The sequence below is a fragment of the Mixophyes fleayi genome, chromosome 8, assembly GCF_038048845.1.
Source record: "Mixophyes fleayi isolate aMixFle1 chromosome 8, aMixFle1.hap1, whole genome shotgun sequence".
NCBI lineage: Eukaryota > Metazoa > Chordata > Amphibia > Anura > Limnodynastidae > Mixophyes > Mixophyes fleayi.
Genome location: NC_134409.1, coordinates 139283711 through 139303050, shown reverse-complemented (window position 1 = coordinate 139303050; position 19340 = coordinate 139283711). Strand labels below are relative to the sequence as shown.

The 19340-nt window shown below is 43.6% G+C and overlaps 1 protein-coding gene across 1 annotated transcript in view; it reads right to left on the bottom strand.

Annotated features, from left to right (window-relative positions):
- Positions 1-17706, bottom strand: part of DNAH1 (dynein axonemal heavy chain 1) — a 39699-nt gene extending 21993 nt beyond the window's left edge. The window contains exons 1-36 of the mRNA XM_075183802.1: positions 17498-17706; positions 16534-16606; positions 16173-16347; positions 15920-16076; positions 15221-15353; positions 14916-15071; positions 14568-14802; positions 14320-14477; positions 14022-14233; positions 12999-13297; positions 12685-12835; positions 11974-12167; positions 10517-10742; positions 10299-10418; positions 9015-9097; positions 8789-8930; positions 8550-8705; positions 8225-8423; positions 7431-7684; positions 6864-7076; positions 6589-6753; positions 6226-6347; positions 6029-6134; positions 5048-5227; positions 4822-4962; positions 4448-4611; positions 4041-4154; positions 3773-3961; positions 3572-3677; positions 2881-2994; positions 2055-2204; positions 1726-1812; positions 1271-1457; positions 999-1090; positions 557-711; positions 130-307 (exon numbers count right to left, since the gene is read on the bottom strand). Coding sequence (XP_075039903.1) covers positions 130-307; positions 557-711; positions 999-1090; positions 1271-1457; positions 1726-1812; positions 2055-2204; positions 2881-2994; positions 3572-3677; positions 3773-3961; positions 4041-4154; positions 4448-4611; positions 4822-4962; positions 5048-5227; positions 6029-6134; positions 6226-6347; positions 6589-6753; positions 6864-7076; positions 7431-7684; positions 8225-8423; positions 8550-8705; positions 8789-8930; positions 9015-9097; positions 10299-10418; positions 10517-10742; positions 11974-12167; positions 12685-12835; positions 12999-13297; positions 14022-14233; positions 14320-14477; positions 14568-14802; positions 14916-15071; positions 15221-15353; positions 15920-16076; positions 16173-16347; positions 16534-16606; positions 17498-17671 — 5760 coding nt within the window. The 5' untranslated portion in view covers positions 17672-17706. The remainder of the gene's footprint in view (positions 1-129; positions 308-556; positions 712-998; positions 1091-1270; positions 1458-1725; positions 1813-2054; positions 2205-2880; positions 2995-3571; positions 3678-3772; positions 3962-4040; positions 4155-4447; positions 4612-4821; positions 4963-5047; positions 5228-6028; positions 6135-6225; positions 6348-6588; positions 6754-6863; positions 7077-7430; positions 7685-8224; positions 8424-8549; positions 8706-8788; positions 8931-9014; positions 9098-10298; positions 10419-10516; positions 10743-11973; positions 12168-12684; positions 12836-12998; positions 13298-14021; positions 14234-14319; positions 14478-14567; positions 14803-14915; positions 15072-15220; positions 15354-15919; positions 16077-16172; positions 16348-16533; positions 16607-17497) is intronic.
- Between the last annotated feature and the right edge of the window lie 1634 nt (positions 17707-19340).

The following is a 19340-nucleotide window of genomic DNA, read 5'->3' as shown; positions in this document are numbered from 1 at the left end:
GAGAACGGGAATCTGATGACTCAGGACAAGTCATGTGTGGGGTGAATTAGGATATGAAATATACAGAGGATGAAGACAACATTGATGGCGGTGATATGGCCAAGTGTCGGGACACAGCTTTGTGATCACCTCTGTAAGTTTAATGATCTCTCCGGAGCTCAGACACAGCTTCTTGTTATCATCCAGCACCGTGTTCATGTTCTCAATCCAGACAGCATCTACCGGTCCATCAAACATGTACCACTTCTTGTCAGGCTCTGTGGAGGCCGTACCTCCTCTGATCAGCGATGAGAGGATCCCATCTGTCCTTCAAAGAGAACAAGCAGACCACAGCGTGGGACATCTAGATGACTGAGAAGATCTAGGACAGGCCTGGCGATCCTTTGGCTCTCCAGATGTTGTGAAACTACAAGTCCCATCATGCCCCTCCAGCTATCTGATAGCTATCTACGCGTAAAGCATGGGGCTTGTAGTTTCACAACCTGGAGAGCCACAGGTTGGCCAGGCCTGATCTAGGAGAAGAAGCCACAGAACACTAGAACAGTTTCATTCTTACCATTCGTGTGTCAGAAGATCAAATTCTCCATACAGCTGGCCCATAGTAATAGACTTGGGGTTCAGGATGTAGTAGTGAACAGCCTCATATGTCCCCCCGCTGACTGACGGGAGACCCTTCAGTGATGACATGGCAGCTGCAAGAACTTTATAACACTGTGAAAAGAAGAATTGCACCGTAATACAACACAATGCCGATTTATGACAACACAACAATAGTGTAAACATCCAATCATAAGAAAGTAAAAGCCAAATGAGCATAAAAAGAAACAGGAGAATACAAGCAAAGTAATGAGGGTCAGAGAAACTGGACAGAGTGAAGCTAATATATGTGACGCGATATAACACATATACATTTGAACACGTGTATTACACATTTACCCGTATATGAAAGACTCATAAGGTTGCACATGAAATAATATATTACTATATTCTTCACAAACCTGTGACTTCCCAGAACCTGTAGGCCCTACGAGCATCAGTCCGTGCCGTACCACGGTGGTCTCATACAGCTGGATACACTTCGTGACAAAGCCTGACACAAGAAGGAAAGAATTAACTCTTACATGCATTGGTTATGGAAAGATGATTCCTATTATTTCAGAAAGCAGCTCTCAAACACCCCGAAAAGGACTTTATATTAAAATAGATACTAAGGCAGATGATCACAGGAACAAAACAGAAACAACAGACGTATTTCCAGGTGTCTTCTTACCATCCACATCCTTCAGTTTTTTTTGGACACAGGTCTTGCGAATAGCCTCCTCCAAGCTGCCATAATCAATAGGTTCCTCCTCGATCCGTGGAAAAAGGTCAGACACGATTCCACTGAAGAGCTTCAGGTCGTCTTGTAGGAACTTAGGAACGTTGACGTCTCGGATTGCCCGGAGGCAGATAAGTTCCTGCATGAAACCACAAAGCAATAACTCACTGTCAGTCACATGGAACTTGTGGTCAAAGAGAATTCAAAGACGATAAATATTTAAATGAAGGAGTCATGGAGCATTGGGATCTGAGGTCATGTATAACTCTAGGGGTTAGACACAATATGTACTTAGTCTTCTCAAAGCTCCAGTATGGAACCAGATAAATTTCTGATTCACCCTTAAAGTCATTTTGAATAGGATAACCTTGTGAGATACCCTGTCAGGTGCTCATTTGCAGACTCACCTCGTTCATGGTTGGATTTTCTCTCTTTAAATTCCCAGCAGCAGAAATTACAGTTTTAACAGCTCTCATTCCAAAATCATAGTGATCCTGGGGAATTAAATCAAAGTTTTAAATGGTCAAAGCCAATCCAAAAGTGTCCGAGAAGAATCCAGAAAAGTAGTAGAGTTATTGTAAGGCAGGGAAAACACAAGAGATGTAGACATGAGGATGGTGAAAACATGTGATTTGGGTCAGTACAGACGTTACTTGGATGGACTATTACACAGGTTGAGGTGTAATATTGAAGTGAAATTAATTTTAGGTTAAGTAAAGAAGCACTTAACGTTCACCTGGGAACTGAGCTGTTCAGATGATAGTTTGAAAGTTGTGGTAATTTTCTTTGCCAGGATTTTGGCATTGTTGAAGCCAAAGGAATATAAAGAGATCTCGGCGATCATTGCATAATCCGGCACCATCATCGCAACGGGACGGAACAGAGCCTGGAATGTGACAGAGATACACAATGATATAAAGAGGTAAGACGGCAATTTGTTTATGTTTTATGATCAGTTTCTATTTGCTTTTAGTGGCAATTTTGAAGATTAATTTTTGGTAATTTAATAGAACAAACTTTCATTCTAAAGTTTAATTCTGACAAAAGAATAAAAAAACTAATGGAGAAATTGCAAACTGTGCCTTTAATCATATATAGACTTAATTTCTGGCAGGAGGGGTGTAACCTGGTAACCCCGTATAAGAGGCCGTATAAGAATAAACGATAATGCTGTTATTTAGTTTTCTGTTGCATATCTCAAAATTCACACATTTGCTTCACTTTCCTCTTTCCAAACGTGGAAGTAAAAGCAGCGAACTCAGTAAACTCCTGGCAGAAGACCAGCTGAATATATGTACTGCTATAATACTTATAGCTAATTCCTATGGAGTGTATGCAAAACAATTATAATGCTCCTCATATATCATATTATTAATGTCCTAGCCCTTGTTCGTACCCTTTACAAGACTGATAATACCACTTATAGTCGTCCTCTGGGTCTTTTCTTTCATTTGAATACATGGGACTATCCTATAACATTAGCTGATTTTCTCCTGTATAATTCTCCATGCACAGCTCCCCTATATATACTCTATAGCACCCTACACAGGAGTTACTGTCACCTTCAGGTTATCGGGGAGCTCTGTGCGGCCGGCGTATCCAGGATTCATGGTGATAAAGACAGCACAAGTAGACACTAGCGGGATCTCCATCCCTTCAAACATGAAGCGATCCACCTGAGCAGACACAAGACGGGAGATGACAATAAAGGAGACTGAGAGGAAGAAGTACAGACTGTGTGCGGTAAGGAAAACTACACAGAGGGGAGTGAGCAACAGTATGAGAGGAAGAAAGAGGAGGAATACAGAACCCAGTAAGGAGAGCAGAGAAAAGAAAGACATAAGAGCAATGGAAGAGAGGAAGTAAGTGGAAAGAATTAAGAGAGAAAATGATGGATGGGAAGGAAGAGAAGGAAGGAAGAAAAGATGGATGGAAAGGAGTTTGTGAGGGCTGAAGTAAGAGAGGAAAAAATGAAATAAGGAAGCTGAGAAAATTTAGGAAGAGAGGAAAGGGAGGAAAATAAGGGAGCGGAGAGAATTTAGGAAGACATATAAGAGAGGAAAGGGAGGAAATGGGGAGAATTTAAAAACAGAAGACAAGGAAGGAAGGAAGGATGGAAAATAAGGTAGCAAGAAGAATTTAGAAGAAACAGAGGAAACAAAGGATGAAAGGAATGAAAGAAGAGAACAGGGAGAATTCTTGGGAATAAAAAACCCCAGGAATAATATGAAACACAGAACACGGGGAGCTCACTCTCTGCTGTTGAGCCTTCTGGATTGTGGTGATCTGTTGGGCTACGACGGAAAGCACCTCAATGTCGATACGATTGAATTCATCAAAACATGCCCAGGCCCCGGAACTGGTTGTGCAGATAGAAAAACAAAGTCGGCAGATATTAGTCACATCTAGGAGATGAAAAGAATCAACATGGAGCTACCACTAATGATCACACACCTGGCCAATCCTTTGAAGAACTTGCCCATGGCCATAAAGTCCAGTTGGTCGGAGCAGTTGAACACGACTGTTTGGATTGCCAGAGCTTTCCCCAGATCTTTAGTGGTCTCCGTCTTTCCTGTTCCAGCTGGTCCAGCAGGAGCACCCCCAAACTTCAGATGTAGGGCCCCCGTTAGCGTCAGGTAGCACCTACAATCACAGTAAGAACATTGCTGGGTCTTTCTACACTTTAATGCCAACAGTGGACATTTCACAGCAATAGACGTACCTGTCAGTAAGTGGAGTTATGACCAAACGCCCCGTATTCCCCAGGTATTCGTAGCCGTACAAGAATTCGGCATTGACCGCTCTCACGTAGAGATCATCCCGGCTCCAGTAATACCTACAAATAAATAAGAGAACCATAAATAACTGGAGGAGAATCAGGTCCTTATGGGTTGGCCAACCGTATTAAAATCTGTATATTGGATATCTGGGGGCTAGTTTTTAAATCCATAATTATTTTATTACACATGTGACACTTTTTTTTTTATTTGCACCTTTTAAACCCAAATCGCAGAGCTATGAGTTCTATCTCCCCAAATCTTCTGAACAAAGCAAGTTTCAATCAGGACAGAAAAAGAGTCAGAAAAAATACTGCTTTTAAAATAATGTTTTGTATAGTTGTTATCATACCGGAGCTGAGAGATCCACTCAAAATCATTGACACTGTTGACGTTTTCCTCGATCAGCCGAGCGGCAACATCTTTGGCGTGGACCTCAATCACAATCAGAGCAGAGAGGATGGAGCGCTGCATGCGAGACAACTTCCCCCGCACCAAAGCGACCAGGTCACTGAGCTGCCGGGGGAGAGACACGTTTATAGACAACATGATGCGCTGGAAACAAGATTTTCTGTCAGACACCACAATAATCCGGCTGTTTCGATCCGATCATTCTCCAGATTGGTTAATGTTTTGGTACCACGCACGTGCTAATTTTTCGGTATAGCTGCTACTATCAGAGTATAGACAGCTGGCTTTAGACATGATACTCTGGAACCTACTGACCTGAGCTTCTAGCTGCGGGAAGAGAGCGGTGGACAAACTTCCAGCCTCCAGCGCCTCGGACACTTCCTTTGTCCAAAACGTCTGGCATCCGGCTATAACGACTTGGCCCGGCCAGTTCTTCACCCACTCCGAACGAGGCGTCTGGAAACAAGAAAACCAAATATAAGCTGACGGTGAAGTGAATGTACCGGAGTATCGTGGAAAGAGAAACTAGTATTTGTCTTACATTGGGGTAAGCCTTTATAGACTGCTCTATGTATTCTCGTACACTGGCCTTCATGACCTTCTCCACCACCAGTAACCAGTCCTCCACGTTGCCCGTTGGGTATATGGGTGTGGACAGCTGCACCTCCTCCCCCTCCGCTGAGTACATGTGAGTGATCTGTAGGTCTGGCTGGAACAGCAGCTGGACAGAAGCAGGTACACAGACGTAAATGGCTCAGACCTTTATTTAATATTGCTGAATTAAATATATATTATGGCACTTAACTAAATCTGACATCTAGGGGTAAATGTATTAAGCTCTGATTCTAGCAAATCGATAATATTCAGCGACTTTGCCGCCCAAATTTAAAATGTCAACGTGTTTAAAGGAAAGTTTTGCCTTTAAACACATTGCCGTTTTAAATTTGGCCGTCAAACTCGCTGAATATTGTTGATTTGCTTGAATCGGAGATTAATACATTTAACCCTTAGTTTCACCGGAAATACCTCTACAGAGATTTAAGAAAATTCAAACTCCAAAACAAATATTACAGTGCACAGTTTAGGGCGACAGTCTATCAACAAGACACTAAGAAAGTGGAAATGTGACATCAACGTTAGTCAGGAGTAGAAGGGAAGGATAGGCAGATAGAAACATCTATAGGATATGTTTTTTCCTTATTTAAATATATTAAAAAGAAAAACATCTCTTAAAAGAACTCTTTAGAAGAAAAGAGGTTCCACCAACAACACAAGAAAGAGTTATTTACAGTAAAGGCAGTAATGATGTGAAATGCGTTGTCAAAGGAGGTGAGGTCAGCTGATACAGTGTATACTCTGTAGAAATATACTGATATCCTTATACTGAAATGCGCTGAAAGATAAAGTGTATGTAAAAGTTGCATCAACGGGAGTTTATTTGCCTTCCCCAGGATTATTAGAGTTTCTTGAGAAAATGTAAAAAAACAAGTTTATGTTTAATTGGTGGATTCTACAATCTAACCCGTGCAATATTCTCGAAGCACTTTCGTAAGTGCGGCTGTACGGCAGTGGGGTCCTTGGTTTGGGACAAAATCTCCAGGAGTTCATCATCAGACAGAAAGTAGAACCTGAAGAGTTAAAGACCTCCGTGTTACTCTGATTTCAGGACGCGCTTTATAGAATCTGTATTGTACGTGTATCAAGCTCGGGGCTGGTTACCTGGGGAAAGCTCCTCTTTTGGTCTCCAAATATTCACTGAGCCCTTTCTGTACCAATTCCAGCAGCTTGTTACATTCCCGGAGACTCTCCAGGAGACGGGGATCGGGGCACAGGGAAATAACCTGCCAACCAAAAATGTCAACAGCAAATTTCATCTGAGTAATTAGCTATGTTCACAGAAATAGATTTCTATTTTTTATCCGCATTGGACTGAAAACATAAAAATATAATACGATATTCAGGCGTTTTATACGTCGATCGTGATGCGATTTGTACGGGGGGAAAAGCTGCGTTCACAGGAATATCTGCGCACAGTGGTACATCACCCGTATGCTGCCCTCCAGCGCTCTATGATGCTCCCACCTGTCTATTCTCCTCCGCGTTACGCATTATCTTTCTCCAGGTTCTTTCCATGGTCTGGTAACGTTTGCTTTCTACCGGCAGCTGTCTGTTAATATCCTCAGAGCTAAAGATTGGCTCCAGATAGAGCCAGGAGCGCTGGCAGGTCAGCCATTCTTCCAACACATCCTGAGGGACACACAGAGGAACCGGTCGTTGTATTAGCGCATAGACCTCAAGTCTCAGTGTAATCGATGTGTATAAACCACAGACTGAATGAAATGTACAGTGCTGAGTACCTGCGTCAAGCGAAGTTTGCTCTCCCAGCTGCTGATGCGGTCTTCGAAGGGCTTCTTATAGGGGGAGAATGACATGCTCTGCGTCATCACAATGTGGTCATCCAGCAGCTGCGAGGCCTCTTCCGGGCTCTTCAGGATAAAGGTGCCCGTCTCTTTGTAAGGCAATATATTGAACAGTACTGAGGCCCACTCGCCCTCCATCTTGTCCAGAGCCTGTGCAACAAACAATTAGTGTTAAACCTTAAAGTGCACCTCTCACCTGTGTACAGTGGAGGCTGACAATTATTTATGATAATATAATGTATGAGTGACTCAGTGATGTTACTAGATCCAGGTGAACGGATAGATGAACAAATGCGCTTCACCTGAAGTGATATCGCTGCAGCACTTCATGGCAGCCATCTTGTTACCAGAACCAAGGTTCATATGAATTCAGCCTAACAAAACTACTGCCTTGATGTACTTCCGTGATGTCTCTGGGTCCTTGTGAATATATTGGCTGCATTATCATGATTAGCGGCTCAGACACACAAAATGGCTGCCAATAGCATAGGTCGGCCTGCTCACCTGCTCGATGGAGAATTCCTTTCCCGCAATCTCAGCCACTTTGGCGATACTCTCGATGTGGTCCTGTAGCTTCATCTCCAGGCAGCGGGTGAAGGTCAGGTTGGCTTTGGGCTTGATGTTTATCTTTATTTCCTCAGATAAAATCTCCCAGTGACGGTTTCTCATGCCAGGGTTGCGTAAGCCTTGTATCAGCGGAATATATGGCTTAAATTCTTCAATTCGGCCCTTAATGTCCTGGGCGACAGCTTGGCAGGCTGCAGGAGAATACAATACAATACCATGATGCGTCTACATTCATCAGCCCAAAGGGGAAGCAATTTCACTCTGCACTTTTCACTTCCTGTGCTTTTATCAGCAGGAAGTTGTCTAGAATGTAACTAGGAAGTGACGTCTACCGGGGCCAAATTTCAAAGTGCTATTGTAACTGGAAATGAGGTTAATTAATACAGATCACAGTAGATTGCTGTAATCATTTCTAGCAAACTTATATACTCATATTGTACAGTAATGTCTGTCACATTAAAGTGTACCCATCAATTACACACAGTGGAGAAAGCCATTCTGTGGGCTGAACCAATATCCAGATACAGCCTATCAAATCACTAGTGGCCTCTGACATCACTGAGGTACAAAGCATTACACTGGTACTTAGTGAACCAAGAGCCTTAGCTGACAAAATGGCGGCCCCCACTGTGATAGGTGACAGATACACTTTAAATCCGGTCTTGTGTAAGGTCACGTGATCAGCACGTTCAAGTCACATGACATAACTTCATGCTGTGCCACTAATTCACCTGGAATATCCCGGAAGTGTTTCACACACTTGTGCATGTTTTTGTAAGACTCGCTCACGTTCTTCTCCAACTGCTCTGAGTCAATGGTTGTGAGCGGATCGTTCATCCAGCTTTCGTACCAGCGCATCCAGTCTGAGACGGTGGTCCAGAGGTCTCGGAAGGGCTGGAAATCCTTCACCAGTCTCATCAGCTTGTCATACTGCCCAACAGAAACACAGAAGCCTGGTCAGCGGATGAGACAAGCATCTTGCTACGGTTGCCTTTATGTGGGAGGAGCTCAGTGACCTGACGCACGCTGATGATGTCACCGTAGTGAGATACTTACATTTGTGACTGGCAGACCAAAAAGCCTTTCCCTGTTGTTGTAGAGCTGAGCCAACTGCTGCGACTCCTTCAGCTGCTTGTGGACCCTCCTCACCTCATTAGCGATCTCATGAGCTCGACTTATATCAACATGAGTGGAGAATCCGGCAACAACCATCTAGGACACAGAATAAAGGAAGACTATTCCGCTAGGAGAGTACAGATCACATAATTATAGACCAGCGGCGGGACTGTACCGACCTGTAGGGAGTCCAGCCGCTCCAAGAAATTATTTTGATCCATGACCTGAATTTTCCGAAATCTTTCCTCATCCTCCAAGTGTTGTTCCTGGATGGTCTCCATGGTCGTCAAGACTTTGTGTGGCCATGCCATGATGGCCCACCTAATAATGAAGGGACACGGTACGTTCAGTGGTGGTTCCTCGCCTCTAATAGGACTGAGACATAGGAAAGAGCTGCGCACTCACTTTGTGTTGAAGTTCTCCTGGGACAAGCTGAAGAAGAACTCATCCATAACCTCATAATCACCGGTGACTTTTGCTATTTGCTCCTGAGGATGAGGATTACTTAGTTACATTTTTTACAAACATTTGCAGCTCAGTTCAGTGATTTAATTTAAATGCAATAAATATGATGTAAAATGTATGTGTTTGTTATGTTTGTTCGTTTCAATTTCACTATAAATGTTAACAGCAATCGCAGAATTTGAGAATAATGCATATGTGGACTTGTCTGGTCCAAAGGAACAATATTTAAAGTAGATGACAACCTCAGACCGCATCACAATATTTACTGTGCTAGGCCGATGGACTCAGCAGTTTCCCCCTTACCTGGTCAATGAGGATGTCCCATGATACCATGTGAGCATCACTTGATAAGCTGACATCCTGCCCAGGGCCACCCTCATTGGCCAGGTACGTTCAACGCAGCTGCCAACCAGTTATATTAAATGAATTCAGCTGGAGGTTAAATATTATGGAATTGCACTTGCTAATGGTTTATAAGTTTATCTGTAACTGTGCACTAGTTACATAAATGTGTTGTTCACTACTCATCCCTGACGATAAATATATAAAACAGAGAACATTCTAGTGGTTTGTATACAACAAAGAGGTTATTATTGTGGCTAGTAGACAATGAATTCCCCCAGTCTGGTAGCTGGTTTACAATTTAGTTGTTAGTAGAGAAAAATATCCACAGAAGCTGGTTGCCAGTGTACATAGCTAATCATAATCTGGAGTCTAGTATACAAAACTTTTCCCTATCTGGTGGCTAGTGTACAAAATTGTCCCTCAAACTGGTGGCTAGTGTAAAAAAACCTTCCCTCAAACCGGTGGCTAGTGTACAAAATTGTCCCTCAAACTGGTGGCTAGTGTAAAAAAACCTTCTCTCAAACTGGTGGCTAGTGTACAAATTTTTCTCTCAAACTGGTGGCTAGTATACAAAACTTTCCCTCAAACTGGTGGCTAGTGTAGAAAACCGTCCCTCAAACTGGTGGCTAGTGTAGAAAACCTTCCCTCAAACTGGTGGCTAGTGTACCAAACCTTCTATCAAACTGGTGGGTAATGTACAAAATCTTCCCCTGAACTTGTGGTGAGGGTGTAAAACTTGACCCAAACTAATGACCTGTTAAGGCACCCTAATTTTAATTAGCTTTTAGCTCCAGTAGGGATTCCTAATCCCTTTATAAACTAATGAAGCCACTATTTTCACATTTCTATATACGTAGATCCCCTCTTGCGGCATCTTACCTCCAGGGTTTTAACTTGCTCCGGTATTCCCTTGATCCACTCTCTCAGCTCCGTCAGCTCCTCCACACTATTTGGTTTTTCATACAATTTGCGACTGATGACTCGGAACTGTTCTGAAATCTGTGGAACCAAGTAATGGGACAAGATCAGACTCTGGGATCAGTTCACACCGGATACGGTTGATTTAACCAACAAAGTGCACTTCTATTTGCCATTACCTCCTCCACTTCCCCCTGCACATTCTTTGCGAATAACTCCAGCAGGGCGTTAGAAAGAACTTTACGTTTGCGAGACAGGTTTTGCTTCACTCCTTCAATGCTGACGTGGAAGGGGCCGACTATAATCGAGTTAGGAAGTGAGTTGTCGAGTCGTTCCTTTTCCAGGAGATGCTCTTCAGCGGATCGTCTCACCTCTGCTGCCGACGGGTTCTTTGCACTGAACGCTCTGTAGAGAATACCATAGTGTGACTAGGTGTAAATGTATATGGGATACAATGTCAAATAATGATTCTGTGACCAGTGACAGCCACAGCTTTCTAAACAGAATATTTTAAAGAAGAACATTTGTGAGAAGTTATCCACTGTGCTATGTCCTCGTCAGGTTGATGTGAGGACTTCAGTTGTTTAATTAGCTACTTTTCGCTCCTAATTCCTTCTGGAACTAATGAAACCACTTTTGTGAGGCCACAGTTACGGAGCTGAATAATATATCTAAAATAACTGGAGTGTTTATACTGATACCATATTAAAAATAAATACATTCATTGTTCTCCATTTCTTGTTAATATGGTGGTGCTTCTCTATCTTACCTCATTCTGAGCCAGCAGAGTATGAGTGACAGCTTTGCAGACATACAGTGGACCTCTTATTACGAAGCACACTGGTTGTGTACTGCAAATAGTTTTGGTTTTGCACTTTAATGTGTACGTCTACTCTCAACTCATGAACTTTTCCGCAAACCACGAGTGCACCTAGTTAAAGCGGGAAATTTAGAAGAGGTGCACTGAGCGAGGGTAGGAACAATAAAGTACACCCTCGTCAACCCACTTGTTCCTGCTCCACTCCACAAAACCCAGCGCACCGATGCACCTACTCTGTACTCAGCAAGGGATGACCCTGCTCCACCTAAATCCACACACCAGCGCAAATAAAGGCATGTGATGTCAGACAGTGATCCTGAACTGCGCCTCAGCTGTGTGGCGCTTTGTAAATGAGACCCACTCTGTGGACTGGTGGCTTTATACAAAGGGTCAGGGCCAGTGATGTCACAGCAGCTTAACTAAGACAAGTTTCACCTTTTTGACCTGGTTTAGATGCTGCTGAGGTTCGTGGCTTCAGCTGTTTGTATCGGAGGGAAAATGAAACTATTAAAACTTTACTTATTATCCACGTTGCACTAAAATGTCGGGTTAACACTAAACAATGTATTTCTCTTTCAACCCCCCACTGCCTGGTCAAATTCGGACATTAACCAAAACATATTCAGGAAAGCAAAGGGAAATTGACCCCGCATCGGAGTGAAAGAAGCATCATAGGATGAAACACATCAGTAAAAGCTGTAATAAGGGACATTGAGCTGTACTTTGCTTCTTACATAACATTTAAGCAGCCACATAAACTAACTGTAGTGAAGCCAGCATGATACCAATAATACCAGGAAGATAATTCACACTCACTTCATGTATGTGTCCACGTCTGTGTTGTTCAGCTCCAGGTATTTCTCGTATTGTTTCACGTACGCCCTCAGTGGTATCAGCGCCTTACAAATGGCGGTGCGGATGTTATTACGCAGCTCCTCCACCGGGGGCTCGTGAAGACCGACAGACTCCAGCAACTGTGTGCCGCTAATGAAGAGATTTTCCAGTACAAACTAGGAATATAAAGAAAATTAGACAATAGCTTCAGCTGTTTGCTTCTCTGAAGAAGTACAACATGGAAACGCACAATGGGTCCCATTATTGGTTGAGGATGAGTCCCGACAACCGACAGCTTTGCGCTGGTGTAATATTCAAGCTATTATATGGACCCCTCCACACAGCATGGAATACCACATTCATTATAATTAGATCACTGCTTTTTAGTTTATGGTAATGCCTCTTACATGCACGTTAGGTTCTCAGTGCCCTACAACTTATATCCATATATACTGAATATTTACAGGAAAAAAAGTGTCACTTATAGACTATAAAACAACCTCTACTAATATTTTAGCCCCCTCTATATAGCCTTTGTAGTTCTCCGCTCTTAGTTCACGCTTTATCCATAGTTATGATGGTTTATTATCTTTGCACACTGCTGGTAAACTTTGGGGGCTATAAGACCAGTAAACCCTAATGGTACAGAGAACCCCAGCAGAACGGATCTGCTACTGCTCAGGCGACGTTCACCTTTTCTAGTTGGGGTACACTGTGAGTTGCCAGGATTCCCTTATCAAACAGGGTCATGAGTGTAGACTCAAAGTTCTCCAGAGGAGTGCTGAAATGGACCCCGGAGCTGTCCAGCACCAAATCCAACACAAATATGGGGTTCTTCCGAGGTCTGTAAGAAAGAAACAATGACACAGTCACGTGGGAAAGTGCCGTATGGCAATGTGTGATGTCTGTCCAGCATTGTGATGTTCTCTATAATACTATACTATAATACTGCTCATCATATCTAAGTGGAGAGGAAGGATCTATAACGTTACTGGGCGATGTCTCACTTGTACGGGCTGTTAATGAGGTCACCACCCCAGTCCATGTCCTCGGTACACCTCAGGACGCTGTAACAGGCATCTAGGATGAACTGGGTGAAGCTGACCAGAGAGTCCTGCACCAGGAACCGCAGAGAGTCCTGTAGGTTGAACTTGATGAGTTCCATCAGCTGCCGCAGTTTGGACATGCGATAGACCTCCCAGTTACGCTCGCTGAGGTCGTACCAGCCTTTCCCCACTTCCCGCAGGCTGATTCGTACGGCGTTCTTCAACGTACTCACCCAGCTGTCCTTCAGGAACAGCTGGACCTGGAGAGGGACGGAGAGGGGATGAAACAGGATAAACCACTGATCCGTCCTTATGATCTCACACGAGCAACAAATCAACTTTCACAACGACTGTCCTACCGACTATTACTGATAATAAAACATAACTAAAAGAGAGAGTGCACACTGAGTTTTTGAGTAAGTACTCATCTCAAAGGGTAATGTTTAAAAACCACAGGATGGATCTGGACACTCAGACATAATTATTATGTGCTACATATGCTGCTGATAACAATATAATATATAACGTAATAATTCAAGATATGAAAAGACGATGGGTGGAGGACTAGTTTATTTATTTTTAACAAGTTATTCTCAAGATCTACATTACTCTGAAGAAGGTGAGTTTATTGTACACTAAATATTATACTGTGGGAGCAGTAACTATTCCTATTTTCTACAGATAGGAGGACGTAATAACTCCCTTACACTTCAGGTGAGAAGCTAGCACTGCTGATCAGCTACAGAGATACACACAGGATTGGCTGGAGTAATAGAAGTATTATTTGAGTTGCTATAGGAGAGCTGATTCTATACAGCGACTGTGTATAGTAAATTGGATGTAGTAGTTCTAAGTGATGGGTTCTGTTCACATTACTAAATGCACCATTAAGGGCATAGGTTAGATAGTAAGTAAAAAGAATTGGGAAAAATAATTCCTTGCCCAAAGAGCTTACAATTAATTTTATTTCAGTGAAGACTTTACCTGAGAGAAGCTCTGTGACTGCATCTGCTCAAACTCCTCCAGCCGGACGCCCTTGGTGAGGTTGGAGTGGAACAGAGAAATAGAGGAGACTTTGTTACACTCCGCCCGTACTTTACAGAGGGCGGTGATGACCTCTGGTCTGGTCAGGAGGGTGGTGAATGTGAAAGACGCTCGATTCTTGGCAAACGTGTAGTCTGGAACATGGATGAGTCCTACAACGACCAGAAGAAGCGTTATATTGGTAAGTTAGACAGGACCGAGGAACCTGAGAGACGCCGGATGGGTTTATTATTTGTACCTTTCTTAGGAACCTTTTCCTGAACTCTTTCTGGGAGAGTCACATAGGAGAACTTGTGAGGCTTCAAGGAGACCAGTCGGTCAAAGCTGAGCTTGTTCATTGTGCGTTCGTAATCCAGGCTGATCTCCGTTTCCAGATGTTCCAGCTGTTGCCGCACACTGAGAAAAGCCACAACGTCAACAGTGCGAGTGTGAGGAGCGTCACAATGACTGGAGAATATTATACGCCATTAGTATCGGGATTCATACTTATCGTCTTGTTTCAGCAGCCGCTGTCTCATTCTGCTCAGAGTCTCCGCCGTGATCTTACGACCGTTCCCCGGCATGCAATCTACGTATAGGTTGTATAAGAGCAACGCCTCAGTCTTCTTCCGTAACTGGTTGGCTGCTACAACCCTCTGCGCAAACACACGTGGGTTCTCAGCACAGAACAGCAGCCTGATCCGTGGTACCCAGTACTGGTACGACGCCACAGTGGACGATCCTGAGCGAGCCCAAAGAAAATGTTGTTTTACCAACTGTTACCAGAACACGCTGGACATCATTCACCGAGCACCTTGATTTATGCCGGTCAGTAGATGCAGAGACCACACTCACCCGAGGCCCCGCACCGCTGAGCTCCTGGGCTGTCCGTAGGGGACATGCGTTGGATGCCTGTAGATTTATGGACTAGGTAGAGCTTCCTCTGCTGATCATAATCCAGGACACCAACATTACACCACTCATAGACCAGCTGTGGGTTCTTCGGGTCCTCTAAAATGCCAATAATAATGTCAATAACATCTAACTTACCCAGAGTCCTCTCTTCTCACGACAATGCTCTATCTCCTACAATATAAAGTCAGGCCCGGCGTCGGGGTCCCCAATCGACCACAGATGAAATATACAGTAACAATGCTCACCGCGCCCCAGGACGTCATCTGCTGGGAGGAGGGCCTGGCCCGCCACAGGCTTCCTAACGCCGGAGGCATCGTCATATCCCAGATTCAGCCAATCAGCCCAGGTCCGAATATCAAATTCTTCATCATCAAACACCTTGTAACAGAATATCGGGCGATGTGAGTTACATGCACTGGGCACAATACGACTCTACGATTTCTTTTAGCGTTTAAATGTGTTTCATTGGCACACAAAAGACTATGACAAGAATTGCAATGTTTATAAATGTATATGTGATAGCAGGCCGAGGCTGTTACTATTATCACCATCTGTTATATATAATGCACCAACATAGCTCACAGCACTGTACATTGAGGGTAAATTGCATGTAACATGACACAGAAGGTAAAGGTGGGCCAGCAGCTTACACTCTAAGAGACGCAGAGAACGTTAGAAACATAAATACCTGATAATATCCTTAACTTAGATCTGTCTATGGGTCATGCTCCCACACACATACACTATTAACGATATTCCACTTTTATTTTCACTTCATTGATGTCTAAATATTTATAAACACAAAGTAACTCTGCACATTGGTCTTATTTATATTTACTGATATGGTAAATATATATTGAATATTGAATTTTTTTATTTACAACTTGAAATAGGTTTGTTGCTGGTGGGCAAATTACCGGAGAGCGTGAGAGATTGGGACTTACCTCCAGCGGTAGGTATGTGGGCAGAAGCTGTCCAGTGTTCTGCCCGATACAGGGGAGGTTGCTGGGGTCCGTGTGCCGGGGCACTAGCAGGTTGGAGTCTATCCCTTCATTGGCCAAGAGTTGTGTTATATTCAGATTCAGGTATTCCCGCTTTCTCCTGGGGTTGTACAATTAGCAGCAATGAATCACATTATGTATACAATCTGCTATTCATGTATCAGAAACATCTGCTGTAGCGCAGTACAAATCTCACCTCTCCAGTTCCAGCTTCCGCGGACACTGACCGGGCGGCACAGTGAATGAAAGCTGCACTTTTGGCTCATAGCCTCTCTCTGAGAAGTCAGACTTCACAAGCACCTCTGTGGTGGGGTAGGAGACCTGCTTGTCCAGGTAAGACTGGAGGTTCTCCGGGGTCTCAAAGCTGCTCACTGAGGAAAAGATCCATGTAACCAAATCAGTACAGAGACCGGAGGCGTTTATAGAGACCGATGCGGGGTGAGATGAGCAGAATATTTATTTTGTGACTGCGCCTCCCAGACCCCCACAATGTAATTCTGGCAGATACATATCCACCTATTGTCAGAGAAAATCGCGGTGATGAATTGCGTACTCACCTTTTGGGGTGTTATGGTTCTGATCGGCCTGTCTTAGGAGGTTGGGCTGCACAACAGGTCCCGCGCTCACGTCCTGAAAGATAAAGACAACAAGATGAAGGAATTTGTGACCCAGATTATGGATGAAATATAGGTCAGTGTGGAAATAGAAATTAGGTGCGAAGTCGCCAGTAAGGGTCATTTACGAACACAGACCAATATGCCTGTCGCTTTGTGATGTTATTAACCTAGTTTTGCACAAATGCAAAGATGCAAGGATCTGAGGATGGAGATTCTGGTGTGTGCTCACTGCTGAGTGAGGGCTGAGTATCTGAACGCGCCAACATACAAAAGCACAATTTAATTTTGCAGGACAAGATATTTATATGACTTTCAACGTGTGCAAAAGGAACATTTACAGTGGTACCCTCTGGTTTGCATGTGGCTACAGATCATATTCCACCCCAATAAAGGACTGTTATTGAAGGTTGCTCGGCAGGTAACGGTAATTGGGAGCTATGTTTTCAATAGGACAGATTTTCTGCCATTCAGGTGCACTTGATGCAGGTAAGAGCATTTCTAGCCGTACACATATAATAAAAATATCTAAAAACAAAAGTGACGTGTAGTGAGTCCCTCACACTCATGACGATTTTAAGATTAACAGCTTTTGAGTAGAAAAATTGAAAAGTTAATTCTGTACAAGGATTGTGAGTGTCCTAAGAGTTAGTAGACTTTGTAGAAATGTTTAAAAGTCTTTTCCCCATTCGCATTTCCAGGAGGTCTGATCTCCTGCAAGGAAGACACCAATGATCTAATAGGTGCACTTGTCAGCAGCAGCGTTCTGCACCTATGTACAGTAGGTGAGGGAGGTGGTCGGTACATTCACACAATATCAAATTCATTATGGGAACACATTGCAGTATGTTCATGAATGACCTTTGTTGGGTTCAAGTGACAGCAAGTAACAAGGATTACAACTTACTGTGACCAGCATGGACGCGCTGTATGTCAGGATATCTGAATAAAAGCCTCGCTGCTTGATAATAGGATATTTCCGAGTAGGGATCGTGTTGCTCCATATAGCAGACTCCAACACGAGAGATGGAGGATGAGGGGACAAAGATGGGTACATAGTGGATATATCTCTGTCCGTCATTCTTACAATATAAAGCAGCGGCAGAACAGGTCACATGGGAAGATCTGTGAATTAGAGACTGTCAGCGAGTGATCTACAATTGGGGACTTGTAGAACTGTAAAGGGAGCTGGCAACAGGTGGGAATATGTTTGTTACAGATCATTTCCTCCTGAACATGAAGATAATTGTACCCTCTCCTATCATGTAACTGTGGAGCATCACAGTCCTTACATCTACATATCCCTCCATGTTGTCACTACAGCTGCAGATCATTCCCCCCTCTACATAGTGCTTGCAGATCATTTCACCCCTTCCCCCCTTACAGCTGCAGATCATTCCTTCCTGTACCTACATCTGTATATCACCCTGTCCCTACAGCTGCAGATCATTACCTAGAACTACAGATCATCTCACCCTACCCTGCAGCTACAGATCATTTCTTAATGGCTGTCAGAAGATGCAGAGACTTTTTATTATATAACCATGACATACATCTCCTGAACCATGAGTAGGACCATACACATATATATTATATACTGGTATTATATATATATTATATACTGGTATTATATATATATATTGTATACTGGTAGGTCAGGTTCTAGTATATCACATAGTCTATGTGGGCTCCAGGAAATGCTTTAGACCAGAGAAATATGATCCCCAGCCCACCAGTTACAGTGCTGTATATGTGTACAAATAAACTCATTGCAGACACAGGTTGCAGCTCCTGTGGAACCACAAGTCCCAGCTGGCAGACAGGGAATGCTGGGACTTGTGGTGCACAGGCACAGTGTGACTTATAGGAGCGACGTTGTATATGGGCAGTAATGACACATATAACATAATACATATAACATATTACACATATAATATAATACATATAACATATTACACATATAATATACAGATATCAGACGTCACGTTACCTGCTCGCGCCGCCGCCGTGTCCGTATCCAGGCAACCAGACGCTGTGCGTTGCTAGGGAGACACCGTGTCATCCTGGCCACACCCCCTGCACTCGCCTGCAGGCTCCCTCTGCTGACCCCTAGTGGACACGAATGATTGCTGCAAGACTCTATTATCCACAGGTGACCGACCTCGGCCGATAACTGGACGACATCCTGGTCGGCTCTGGCTGCATAACCCCCCAGCAGTCCCTGTCTTTATAGACACACATTCCGCAGTCCCTCTTTCCATTCCTCCTGTCCCTGCACAGTGCATCTGTCTGGCTGCAGAGCTCAGTGTATGGAGGTGCACATGGTGCATTATTCCCAGTTACTGGGACTATTGTCCTGAACAAGGCAGAATGTGTGAGGGAAGGGAGGTCTTAATTTAGTGTGGGAGGTAGGCTATTTAATGGTGGCGTGCAGGAGGGGGCTAGTTATTTAATGGGTGCTAATTTGTGTGTGGGGGGTTGATTTAATTTATTGGTGGGGCTGTTTGGAGGGAGGGAAATAAGTTTATATATTAAATGTGTTTGCTATCTAATGTCAGGGTTGGTTGGAGGGAAACAGATCTATTTAGCAAATGTGAATATTATTATTTTAATGCGGCGGATGGAGGGAGACCTAATTATAAAATGTGGGTGCTATTAATTTAACACCGGGACTGTTTGGAGTTTTCTAAATTTTATGCACACATTTTTTTTCCAAATAGGACCCCCAACATTCCAGGATCCAGACAAGC